The 13,406-nt window shown below is 33.6% G+C and overlaps 1 protein-coding gene across 2 annotated transcripts in view; it reads right to left on the bottom strand.

Moving 5' to 3' along the window:
- Positions 1 to 6,260, bottom strand: part of LOC129222282 (repetitive organellar protein-like) — a 60,677-nt gene extending 54,417 nt beyond the window's left edge. Inside the window, exons 1-2 of one of the 2 annotated variants that reach the window (XM_054856767.1) lie at positions 6,042 to 6,260; positions 1,793 to 1,963 (exon numbers count right to left, since the gene is read on the bottom strand). In XM_054856767.1, the coding sequence (XP_054712742.1) occupies positions 1,793 to 1,942 (150 nt within the window). In that variant the 5' untranslated portion in view covers positions 1,943 to 1,963; positions 6,042 to 6,260. Of the gene's footprint in view, positions 1 to 1,792; positions 1,964 to 6,041 lie in introns of those variants that run through there. The other variant, XM_054856768.1, reaches the window with a different exon arrangement.
- Positions 6,261 to 13,406: the final 7,146 nt, after the last annotated feature.

The following is a 13,406-nucleotide window of genomic DNA, read 5'->3' as shown; positions in this document are numbered from 1 at the left end:
ACAGGCTTGCCTGAATCACAATGAGTCAGAAAAGAAAAGCTTTGATGTAATCCAAAACTTTAGACATCAAAATTTGTACCAAAGTTTGCAAACCTAGGCTTTAAATGAAAATTGTTGGTTTCAAACTGTGTTCAAACTATCACCTGTTTTTAACTGTGAGCATATCGACTTTTGTGTGCATAATCGAAGTACAGGGTGAGCATAAGTGATGGACCCGATTACAAAAAATCATATTTTTGAAATTATTGCACACAGAACAATAAGTGATACACGATTTTAAAGAGAACTACAAGTTTTCTTAGGAAGTTCAATTACACAAATGTGCAATGTATGAGCATTGTTCAAAATGTTCAATTTCAAATGCTCAATGTTGGAGCCTCTCTTGTTACATAACAACATCTGTTACTACAACAACTGTTACTTAGTTATTTCATCACATTTTACAGTATCACACTTTCAGTGGTTTAATGCTGCACAATTATGTTCTTGAAGTTTTTGTAGTGTTTTCGGCTCGGGGGTTGATAAAATAGTGTCTTTGACTTAACCCCATTACAAGAAATCACAGGATGTGTGGAACAAACTGCATTACAGATTGGCTGACTGTTGTGCAAAAGGCTCACGCATTGATAAAATTTGTATTTGAAAAAAAACTTGACACATTTATCATTACATTTATGAATTACTTATTGTAACATGTGCAGTAACTTTGAAATATGAATTTTTAAAACTGGATCCATTATTTATGCTCACCCAGTATTTTGTTAATACCTCAATAACAAAATGAGAAAATAGAAGTGGCAGTCAATTTGTTATACAGATGTGATACTTTTTCTTTTAGGAAAGCGAAAAATATTAGTACATGCTTTTGAACTTTTTGTACATTTTTTAAATTTTCAGTGCATATTTTAGGCATTTTTTTTTTTTTTTGTACATTTCAACGATTTTTAGTTCACATAATTTTGACTCAACTCATTACATACAGAATTGAACACTGTATAACTAAATACCGTATTACCCTGCATTATCCAGCATGCCGCAAAATTCGGGGATCACCAGATTTTTAATAACACTTGCCTGGTCCTATTCAGCATGCCGGAAAAATCGAGGTTGGGGGGAAAAAAATTAAGACTAAAAGAAATATATGTTCAGCTTAAAATTGAATATAAGTTCTAGACATATCTTATTAGTATTAATACACAGTAAATTTTATAAAAATATATACAAACTATGTCATTTGTTGTTTTTGTTTAATAACGAAAAATATTGTTTAATAATGAATAATTTTATAAAAATTAAATTAAGATTAAGTAAGCAAACATTTAAGCAGTAAGTTACCACCCCTAAGACAGTGCTAAAGAATTTATCATAGCTATTCAATAAATGAAAATTAAACATACTTTTCTAAAAGGAACCACAAATCGCAGTAACGATGATTGCTTCTGAATTGATTACTTTATTGTCATATAATTAAATCCATCAATAATGACCTATCATAAAAAATACATATGCAATGCTTTTTTTTTTTTTTTTTGAAAAAAGCTTAGTTTGGGGATTTATTTATTATTTTTTTTCCTTACAGTGGTTTGCTTTCTGATTGAAACTGAATGGGGAAATTTACTTTTGTTTGCTGCAAAATAAACCTCAAATTATCCAGCATGCCGGAAAATTCGAATTTCCAGGTATGCTGGTCAACCTCGCTTTTTTCCGGCATGCCGGATAATGCAGGGATGCGACAATAATAAAAACAATGCATATTGTTTCAATACCAAAATAAACAAAACTTTTTACTAACCACATTGTCAATTGCTTCTCTAAGCCACTTGCACATATCGTCGATATCATTTATTCTTTTAACAAACTTCATTATTTCTTCAAACAGTTTTTCTGTTTTCGAAAATACATCCTTACTTTCATCTTCAACATTTTCCACTCTGTCGTACATTTCGTCAACAATGTCAGACAGCTGCAAGATAAGTATTAATTGATGTTATTTAAAAGTTACTTAAAATATCAAAAGTCTTCAAATTATGAAAGGAGATTTGGAAAGTTTTTGCTTTATTTCAACCATGTTCATCAATAAAGAGGCTAAGGCATGGACATAGGGTGGTTCAAAAATACATGTAAAAAAAATGTCCCAGGTAACAGAACACCCCACAATATTTTTAGACAAATGGATAGTAATATACTAGAAGAATTTTAGCTTCCTATTGCAACTGAAATAGGGTGCTCAACCCCCTCCCTCAAACTTCATCAGTATGGGGAAGAGGGTCAAAAAAGTACATTAAACTGAAAAAATGCTACATATTATAATCTACACTAGTATTACGCATAATATACATTGCATTAAAATAATTATTCACAAAAAACAGCTGGAAAAAATTATTTCTAAACTTGTACCATTTTCTATACTACAGCTAATGTTAAATGAAGGGTCATTGAGCACCCTCTTAAAATTTGAGTAAGACGCTAAAACTTTTACAGCATAATACTATTAGTGAGTCTAAAAAAAAAAAAATAGGGGGTATCCTGCACTTCAGCTCGAAAATTTTTTTTTTTTGAACCACCCTAATGGACTTCTTTGTCTCCTTCCTTAGTTTTGTAAAACCTAGGGTTCCTAGAGACTCATATTAAATTTGTAAATGGAAAACATTCCACTCATTTTTGTGACATTGCCTAAAAAAAAATAAAAGTCATGAAAATAAAATGAAGGATGAACGCATACTAATGCAATGACTTACAGTTTAAATAATGTAACATTCATCGAATTTCTGTTTAATGAAAGTCCCATTAAATATTTCAAATACATAATAAGTATGGAAGGGAAGAACTTAACTTTAACAATTTAATGATTTCTTCATTTTATTCTAAATATAAATAATTTAAGTGGTAAAATTATTCTCATTCCGTACAATTTCTTTATATCACAGACATTTTGCACATTACGAAAAAAAATAAGTTCATCCAATCCATTGATCTACTTTAGTACAAACCTCACGTATCTTCAAGCAGAACTTTATATTTAGGAGAAAGTTGTTAACTACATTATCCAAAAAAAAAAAAAAAACACGATTTCATTTAATCAAGTCTCATTTTCTGAATATTTACTTTTCCTTTTATTCATAGTGAGTTAGTCTGACTCACAGATAACAACGAATTTGTAAGTCTGGGGGCCTGTCGAAAATAAATTTTTAATGCCAATCTGTCAATTAGGACTAAGTGATGTAGGAATTCTACATCGTGATACATCGCCAAACTTATATCATGATGCATGATGATGTAAGTTCTTTTTTAATTGTTATTATTTAAAGAGATTTACCTATAACTGCTACTTTAAATTTTACAAAATATATAAACAAGGGGAAAAAATATAAATTGTGTCAGATACTACAAACAGACTCTAACACCAGCAAGAAACTGTCAAAAAATAATAATAAATAAATAAATAAATGAAATAATAAAAACACTATCAATAATGCACTAAGAGAAAGATATCAATAAATATTACAGACATGTATTTTGAGAATACAATGAACCTATTTTTTAAATGCAAAAAGATATAAGCTTATGGAAACAATCTCATCTTCTTGCATCTAACAAGAAGTTCCGTCTAGAACTAAGCGAGCCTACTTTCCCTTATACCCATACTATTTTCTAGTACCTGATCGATATTCTCAAAAATAGCTAAAATTACAAATTGTTTCAAACATATTTTTAAAATATTTTAAGCTGATTTCTAGAAATAAAATATTCTCCCTCATCTAAAAAATCAGATGCGTAAAAAAATAAAAAAAAAAGTAAACGAACAAATAAAATGGCAGCACCTTTTAAACAAAGCAGCTAATACACTTTTTCCATTAAAAAAATATTTAACAGCTTTCAAAACAAAAAAATAATAATTAAAATTAATATGCTCATTAAAATAAATATATCATATCAAAAAAAAAATCGTTTCTTTTTCCCGTTTCCTAAAAAAAATCTTTTAAATGAATTAATGCACTTACCAAAATAAATAAAAACAATAAAATGTCAACTTAAAGAAATAATTTTCACTGTCAAAAAAAAAAGTCTGCGCATATCTTTATGTAGAAACATAAATGACTTCGAGTTTATCCGCCGAAAACTGATATTAACAATAATTATTCCACAGTTAAAACCATAGCTGCGGAGTCAGAGTCAATCTCATTTTGAGATAAAGGAGTCGGAGTCGAATATCCAAGAATCAGAGTCAGTCATTTGTCCTCCATGTATAAATTTTTGTCAAAGCTACGAAGTCAGAGTCGAAGTCCGGGAGTCGGAGTCTGATTAATTGTGGGGCACAGTAGTCAGAGTGGGAGTCAGGTGCCCCTAAAATTCTCGGAGTCGGAGTCTTGAGTTTGGTGTCAAGAGCTATTTTCAACAAAATTTGTTTGAAGTTAATCCGCCTTCAAGTATGGAATCTGCATTGATTTTCAGTTTCCCCGTAAGCGCTAATGTTAAGGGATTTAAACCGTTCGAAATTGAACGGAAAATTGTTCAAATCAAAGATATTTTATATACAAGTTGTTCATCAAAAGCTTTTTCCTAGAAAGTTTGAAGTAAATTCGCCTCACAGTTCAGAATTGCCTTGAATTTCCCCGTAGGCGCTAATGTTAAGTATTTTTGAACTGTTCAAAATTGAACAAAAAATAGTTCAAATCAAAAAATGAAATATAGGAATGAGGTGTCCTCGCCGAGATCTTTTGAACAAAGAAAATTTTTTCAAATCGAACTATTCACGCAAAAGTTATTGGGGGGGGGAGAGACATTCCCCCCCCCCCTCTCAATACCCTACTTTCCAATTTTTAATTTTTCGAGATTTATTTATTTTTTTTTATTTTTGATTTTTTTTTAAATTTTTATAATATTTTCAAGATGCATTAAGCCTTTTTTCATGCTTTTTTCGTCTTTCTCCGACTTTTGCTGGGAAAGTAGGCTAAAAAGGGGTTCCACCCATACATAAAAAAAAGAAATCTTGTTGCTTTTCTTGGTGAATGATAATAAGATAAACTTTTTTCGTCAATACATTTTCTGTCTAGAGCTTAAAAGATTGCATTTCCTGCAAGTTTTGGGAAAAGTGAAGGTCTTCGTTCGACACAGAGAAGCCAGAACTCAAATTTTTGGGAAGGGAAAATTTTTAATTTGCTGAATCATACTCTGAATTGTACCAAATGATAAAATATGAGCATGAACACAAACATGTGACATTAAACAACCATATTTTTTAAAAAGCGAATTCCACAAAGTAGAATTTCGAGACTTCTTCAGGGAAGAACCCCCAGAACCTTTTATTTCTACATGCTAATCTTTGAGTTACTAGCTGAACTCCTTTCAAAACTAGAAACTCCATACAAGTACATTGTACGGAGGCTAAGAATGTTCTTCTGCCTTTATATAGGAGTTTAGTAAGACCCCATTTGGAGTATACTGTGCAGTTTTGGTCGCCTTATCTGAGGAAAGATATTTCTGTATTGGAAAGGGTTTAAAGAAGGGCAACTAGACTAGTAAGGGGACTTTCAGATTTAGATTATGATACCAGACTTGGAACAAATCTGATATACCCCCCTCTTGGCGACTTTTTCCTGTTGGCGCCAAAAAAGCGTCGCCAAGAAAACTATGTATGACGTCATATGTCATACATCGTTCTTAGCGATGCTTTTTTAGCGCCAACAGGAAAAATTCAAATTATGTCATTAATTATTTAATGAAATTAATGCATTAATTTTTTTCCGTTGTTTCTCCGGGATACGAGCCCTCGATCTCATAGTACTTTCGTAATGAGACCCCTGCCTCGGTCTCATTACGAAAGTACTATGAGACCGAGGGCTCGCCCGTTATCCCTCCGACTTTTAATATACATCACAGTCGGATATAAGTCACAGATCTCCTCCGTTCAGTATACAATAAAGTCACAGATTTTATGTGAAATTAACACCATTTTTGTGCTACAAAAATGCCAACCAGACCAAAATACAAACTACCAGAAACACACTAAAAACACAATAATTCAAAATATGTTCACTTACCTTTTTTACTTTTCTTTTACTTCCTCACGTGAGGCAGTGCACATATGTTCCGCTCTTAGGGAAATTATCCCATTTTTTATTATCATTACTTTACAAAAATATTTAAATTATGTTTGTTTTGACAAAAAAAATTCAAAAAAAAACAACCTTATTTTACTTGTATTTTGTACTCCACCCAATTAATTTCGCGAATTATTTCCAAAAACTTTACAAACATATCCTCATTTTTGTATTCACAATTTTTTTTGTATAAATAATAAGCTAAATAAAATTTAAAATCCCCTAATCTATTATATGTTGGTAGAGTACTTTTAACGTGTCTCCATGTGGATTCAATTGTGTTAGTGTGACATTTAGTTTCTGGATCTACAAAATTAAGTTTATGGTTGACTGTTAAATGCTCATACCCCTCCTCCCCCAATGTATCATATGCCCTCCAACAATCGGAGTGCACCGTCGTGCCTGGTAGTATCCACTGCTTAATTGCCAAAAATAGAGTTTCCCTACCCCTATCCCCAACAGCAACCAAAAAAGTTTTCCCCGAACCCCGTTCAACCCCCCCAAAAACCCATTGTCCCTCAACTGCATGTCCCCGATTATATTTTCTTTTCCCAAATTTAGATTCATCAACTTCAATAACTTTCCCAACCCCCCCTATTTGTTCGGATTTTAATTCAATGTAATTTAATATTTCTTCATTAATATAATTTCGCCAATCGGCTAAAGTTTGTGATGAAAAAAAATATTGACTTTCAATATCAGCAGTTTTGGTCCCAATTAAAATTTCATATGTTATCAAAAAAATCTCCTCTATTTTCAACTTGCTAGAACTAAACCATGACCCACTCCTGATCATTGCTTCTTTTCCACAAACAACACCCCCAATAACCTTTCTACAAAAAAAAAACTAACCCATCTGAACATTTTTTAGTTTTTTTAATTTTCATAACAGAATTACATCTAGAACATAACATTTCATTCTTAAGTAAACCAATTTCCCTTAAAAATTCTAAAAAAACCTCTTTATTTTCAATTAGTTTAAATATAAAAAATCTATTTAGGACTCCGGTACGTCCAAACGTTGGACGACCTGACGAAAAAGAAGATTCATTCAAAAATTTCAATTGATACATTTGGACAACATCACAAACCGAACTCATAATTAAAATAGAAAATTCAACTAAATTAACATTAAAAAACAACAAGAAAAAGAATACTCTAAAATAAAGTTTGAATTGAAACTTTATTTTAGAGTATTCAACTTAAAATCTCCCTAAGAGCGGAACATATGAGCACCTACCTCCTACCACAGAGACACGTGCAAAAAGACACACTTCGAGAAACTACTTTCCAGCGTTCAAGTTGCAAAACCAGGGTTGCCAAGTTATCGCCTTATTGGCGATTTTCGTATCGAGCGAAAAATTAAAATCTCGCCAAGAGGGGGGCATATCAGAGGAGAGCCCCAGACTTAATAGGCTTAATATGTATAGCCTGGAGCAAAGCAGGGTCAGAGGGGACATGATTCAGTTGCTTAAATTTATCAAAATGAATGATGCTAATGGATTAAATTTTTGCACGGAAAGCAGGACGAGGGGTCATTGTTTTAAGCTGTTCAAATCTCAGGCTAACCTGGAAATAAGGAAAAACTACTACTTTAGTAGGGTTGTGAGCACTTGGAACCGCTTACCGGAAGAGGCGGTTATGAACAAGAGGTGGATAGCTTTAAGAGGGCCATTGATCTTCATTTAGGACTAATTGATTGACTAGGATCAGCCTAGCTGAGTCAAGAGCCTGTTGCTGGTCTTTGTATTTGTACTGAACAATAAATATTAAAATTTAAAGTGTTACAGAAATTTATGATAACGGAAATTTTTCTGTTTCATGCAAACTTTGCCCGTTAAATAAAAAGCTTTCGGTAACACTGTCACTTCATATACAGTCGAATCTCAACTAACGCAAGGAATACGTTCCAAGACTTGTCGCATATTTTAAAATTTCGAGTTGCGGAAAAGGTATCTATACAATTTTTTTAATGAACCTACATATTATGTTGGACAACTGAAAACCCCCTCAAACTGTTTTAGCCCATTTCTTAACTTCAAGTTACCAAATTTAAACATAGATAACTGAAATCTTACTGTACTTAAAAAAAAAAAAAAAAGCTGTGATTATTTTCAACACACGGCACCTTTTAGTTCAAGCATATAGAAAATCTTCACATTCTTTAGTTTTCAGAAACTTTTATTTTTTCCTTCCATTTTCAAACTTTAGATTAACAGCAGCTTATGTGAAATTGTGTTTCATCAACTTCAGATTTAGAATGAAAAAAGATGCGGAGTGACGATTTATACATTAACAATGCAATGTTTTGAATAGTACGGTGTGGCAAATTTCCGCTTTCAGTGATGCTAAAGAGAAGTCCATTCACGAAACTAATATTTAGTACCCCATAAAGTAGGTGATACTTAATGTGATTCTGATCTGAAAATTTTCGTGTTGCGGGGTGAGGAATTTGCTTCAGCTCCAAAATTCGTTACTCGAGAAAAACTCGCTATATAGACATTTCACGTAATCGATTCAAGTTGTAGCCCGAGTCTAATGTTGTTTAAAACTGCACTTAGAAGAAAAGTATTAATTTTTAGTTACAGGTATGTTTCATACTTCGGAGAATTATTAATATTTTGATTATAAATAATAGTACTGTTTGGGTTATTTCTCCTATTTCTTAATTTTTAACCCCTGATACACAAAGGAAGGGGGGGGGGGAGTTTGATGTGCCTGTGCGCCTGTCTGTGGCACTCTAGGGCCTAAACGGATGGACTGATTTTGGAAAAAAAATTTGTTCGAAAGGAGAATTGATGGAGAGTGTTCTTAGCTAGGTTGTGTTTTCGGATGACTTTAATTAACGAAGGTATTAATTAAAAACCTCTAAAAGGTTTTTCACGATTTTTGCAATGAAAACATATTTAAAAAATTTTAAATTTAGAACCAAAAAGAGAGTATTTTTTTCTGCGTCTGATAGAATGTGTTTGGAACTTCCATGTTGCATAGAATTCGAATTATAGCACTTTTTTAAAGCAGATTTTAAATGCGGCTAAGTCTTTATTCACGCAATTGGTAACTGAATTTATTGTTGGCCGACAAGGAAATTAAGAGCAATGATTTAAAATTTCTATCTGTTGCCAGTTTCTATTCTTTAACAAATAAAATTCTTGTAATTGATTTTTAATTGTACAAGGCTTTTAAAAGGATTTTCCATCTTTCTCTTCTGTTTAAAAGATGTTTTTCATTATCTAAATCAATTTTATGTATGTGTATGACTATGCAAAATTTAAATCAAATTATGAATGCATCTATTTACATTTTCAAGTAGCTGAGTTGCACTTCTTGAATTAAATATGCACTGTCAGGAAAGGATTAAAAATTTGACCGTTAGGGGCCGTGGTAGCCTGATCAGTAGGGCATTGGGCTCGGGACTGGAGGGTCTCGGGTTCGATCCTCACTGGTCGAAGACCCACCGTCGTCATTAAAGGGGACTGGGCGACGTTAAATATGCTCGTGGTCACAATGTCCTCCAAGTGAAACAATACCTCTGGGGGTGCTAGCACCAGGTAGCTATTAGCTCCTGGACTAGTTCTAAATTCTCATTAACTGTTCGATCCGGTGATGGTGCTGCCATCTATCGGTATTTAAAATAATGGAGGCAAGGCACTTAGTATGCAGTCCTCGACAAAAATACAGTTGTAGTCCGTTGTGACTCTGAATAGGAATAGAATAGGAAGTCCGAAAGCAAGCCCATACCTTGAAACTTCTTGCAGCACGCCGGTGAAAAACCGAATAGCTTAAAGTTAAGTTTCACATGAAAGAAAAGACTGCAGGGGTGGAAGGAATCTTGATTTCAAATCACCTATATGGGGAAAAAAATCTGTGAAGAAGAAAAAACGGCTGCAATTATGTTTTTTCGAGTGGCAGTAGCAAACTCAAAATCTGTCCTAAAATTTCTCAACGTCGGCGTCGGTTTACAACGAGTGTTTAATCGAAGTTTAGTGTGAATGTCCATCGTCATTAATGGTGGCTGGGCGACGTTAAATATGCTTGTGGTCACAATGTCCTCCAAGTGAAACGATACCTCTGGGGGTGCCAGACTAGGAAGTTATTCGGCTCCTGGCCTGGTTCTAAATTGTCTCTCGAACTGTTCATAGATGGCACCACCATCAATTGTGTTGTTTGTGTACTGTCCTGGAAAACAAAATTCTGGAAACATTGTGGATTAATAGAGGTATAAGCTTCCCTTGTGGAATAGCAGAAACCTCAATCTGTGTGTGTGAAAGAAAGAATTTGACGGTTGAATTCTTTCAACTTTTAAATCCTTTCTTGCAGTAAATATTCGTAAAGATAGTATAAAATGTTTGGATTGACAAATTGGTTTCAAAAAGGGAAGAAATAAAACATAAATCTTAGTAATATTCCACGTCGAAATGAGCCTATTTATTAATTTAAACAACTTTGTGATTTTTTTCAATCAATCCTCAAACGGTGTGTATGTGTATGTTTACTATTTATTCATTTTTTAAAAAGTAGCGAAGTAACGACTACATTTCAAAAGTAGTTTGTAGTTGCTACATTTTGAAAAAAGTATTGGTAGTTAACTACATTTGTACTATAGTAGTTGTAGTTTCAGGGGCGGATTTACAGTCTGATCAAGAGGGTGGTGGTTGAAAACCGTTAAAGCCATTCCTCCCCCAAACCTGTTACGTAGGGGGGCAGAGAGTCAATTTCCCCTTTTATCCTGTCTGTTAAATACTGATGGCCCCCTTTTGCCCCCACGAACTTATCACCACCTTGAAGTGTCAAATCTCCCCTTTAGGGGTTATCATCCCCATAGTTGGAAACCACACTGTTCTAAGTCATAGCAATGTATAATTATACCAGTATAGTGCAGTCCATGGAAGAAACAGGTTGGAAGACACATATAGAAACATAAAAATTATTAAAGTTCAAAAAAGTGGGAGGGCCTAGCTTAGGTCCAAATTAAAATGTAGGTAACGCTACCCATCCTCGACTACACTAACTGCCTAAACTTAATTTAAAGCAAATTTGTTGAATGCACTTGATTGAAATTAGTAGTGATTGCTAGTAATTCCTTCAAATTTTATACTATTGGTTTTAGAAAATGACGGTCACGGAGGGGGTGGTCGCCCCCCTAGTAAATCAGAAACTATGTAGTTCGCTACAAACAAAATGTAATTTTTCCAACCACTGAGTTGACGTGTTCGACTCAGTAACACTACCCTCGGATGAATCATTGTTATTACTTGAAGAATAGACATCAGATACCTTAAATTTTTTTCTTTGTAGAGTTCTCATGTGATGTCTGCGGTAATCTCAAATTGTTTCCGACTTTTCCTTTAGTCACACGCAAAAAGAATTTTTTAGGGCCGTAGCAACAGCAAAATCTTCGTTCCCCTCGACTTCAAACACATTGACATCACTCGGAACACTGACGTAGAGAAAAACGTCAAAAAAAAAAAAAAAAAAAAAAAACGAATAAACTGTTGTTTATGAAAGAAAGAATTTTAAATGTGATAATTACTTCTCCCTAGTTCAATTGCAGCGCTTATTTTTCTTCACTTGATTTTCCTTTCATTAAACGCCAAGGCATAGCGTTCTAGATGAGAGAATGAAAACTGAGTCTCTTCTCTCCAGTACGCATGATTCATAATGGACTGAAGGAGCAAATATAGGAACTCTAGGTTGCACCGCTCCAAGGCCCCACAGTACCCGCACGGTGATGCCCGTGCTAAGAGTTTAAAAGAAGTCCGTTGAATAAAAAAAATCTACCCCCCCCCCCCCTTCTGATGTGAAATAATAATATTTCTTCAACTAAAATGCGTACACACCATTTCAAAACACCCATTAAAGTCTCTTTGGAATTTGAAACTATATTCACCAAAACACATAAAAAAGATTAACAGCAGGCCTTGCTCTTTAGTGAGTGAAGTGATTTTTTTTTCCTGCAATTTAAAATGCTTCGCCAAGTAAACAATGCCATGATTAAAACGTTATAAAGAACGATCACAATTGAATAATACGACATAAATAAAGTTATTTACTTAGATAAATTACTTAGGTAATCTTCAACTATAAGACCAAAAACAAAAGTTGGAGAAATAAGGAAAACAAAACCCAAAAGAAAAATCCTGCAAAATCAAATTGTACCTAAATATCGAAAAAAAAAAAAAAAAACACAATAGCGTAGCCGACCACACGTCTGACCCGCGCAGCAAGGTTCCTCGCAGCTATTGTCGGCCAGCGCCCTCTCGATCAGTTAACTTACCCCCTTATCTATTACGAGTTCATAGAACTAAACTTACCCCGCCATCTATTAGGAATTCATAAAATTAAACAATTAATTGACAATTAATTTGCAAGTACAAATATTTCGGTCAATCTGATTGAAAAAAAATAGGCTATAGCATTCCTCAGTACATGGACTATTCAACACAAAAATAATTTTTCAATTCAAACCAGTAGTTCCTGAGATTGGCGCGTTCAAACAATTACTCTTCATCTTTAAAATTGCTAGCAGTACCCGTACGGCGATGCCGGTGTTAAAAATTTAAAAAGAAGTCGGTTGAATTAAAAAAAAAAAATCATGCTCCCTCCCCTCCGTCGGATCTGAAATGAGGAGGGGGGAGAAGGTGTACTAATGCCCATTTTGTCGGTAAGTAACAAAAAGCTCGTCTACTTTTATGTGAATGCTTTTATTTTTTCAAAGTCGGATTGGGAGCGAGGGGCATTGATCACCCGTTGCTGACCATCTACCTAAATTTATCTATCGATCTATCTATACGATTTATGCATATCAGCTTCTGATGATCACTAACAATCTTTTTCTATGTATATAAAACAAAGATCATGCAGAAAAACAAAGCGCTTAATTTTTTAAAATTAAAATATCAAAAAAAAAAAAAAACTCTGTTCCCCGTACTGCTTAAAAGGTGAAAAAAAAAAAAAAAACCTCACTGCTTTAATTGAATCAAATGCACACGATATGTAACGTAAATAACGTAAAACTTGTGGGGGGGGGGAGAATAAAATTCCTAAATGGAAATAAAAAAAGAAGCACAAATAAGCGCTGCAGTTGGAGCACGTGGCCATAACGTCATTTCCATGACGTAATGACCATCCTAAATTCAAGATTGACAAAACTTCGGCTATGCTTGGACGTCGTGCCGTGCTCCGTAAAAATTGTATCAAAAAAAAAAAAAAAAAAGATTGCGTATTTTTGAAAAAAAATTTTTTCTGAAGTGGGTGAAATATGTTTTTACTATTACATAATTAACTTTTAGAAAAGAGGCCTTT

This window comes from Uloborus diversus, chromosome 5 (assembly GCF_026930045.1).
Source record: "Uloborus diversus isolate 005 chromosome 5, Udiv.v.3.1, whole genome shotgun sequence".
Classification (NCBI taxonomy): Eukaryota; Metazoa; Arthropoda; class Arachnida; order Araneae; family Uloboridae; genus Uloborus; species Uloborus diversus.
This window is presented reverse-complemented; position numbering and strand designations above follow the sequence as displayed.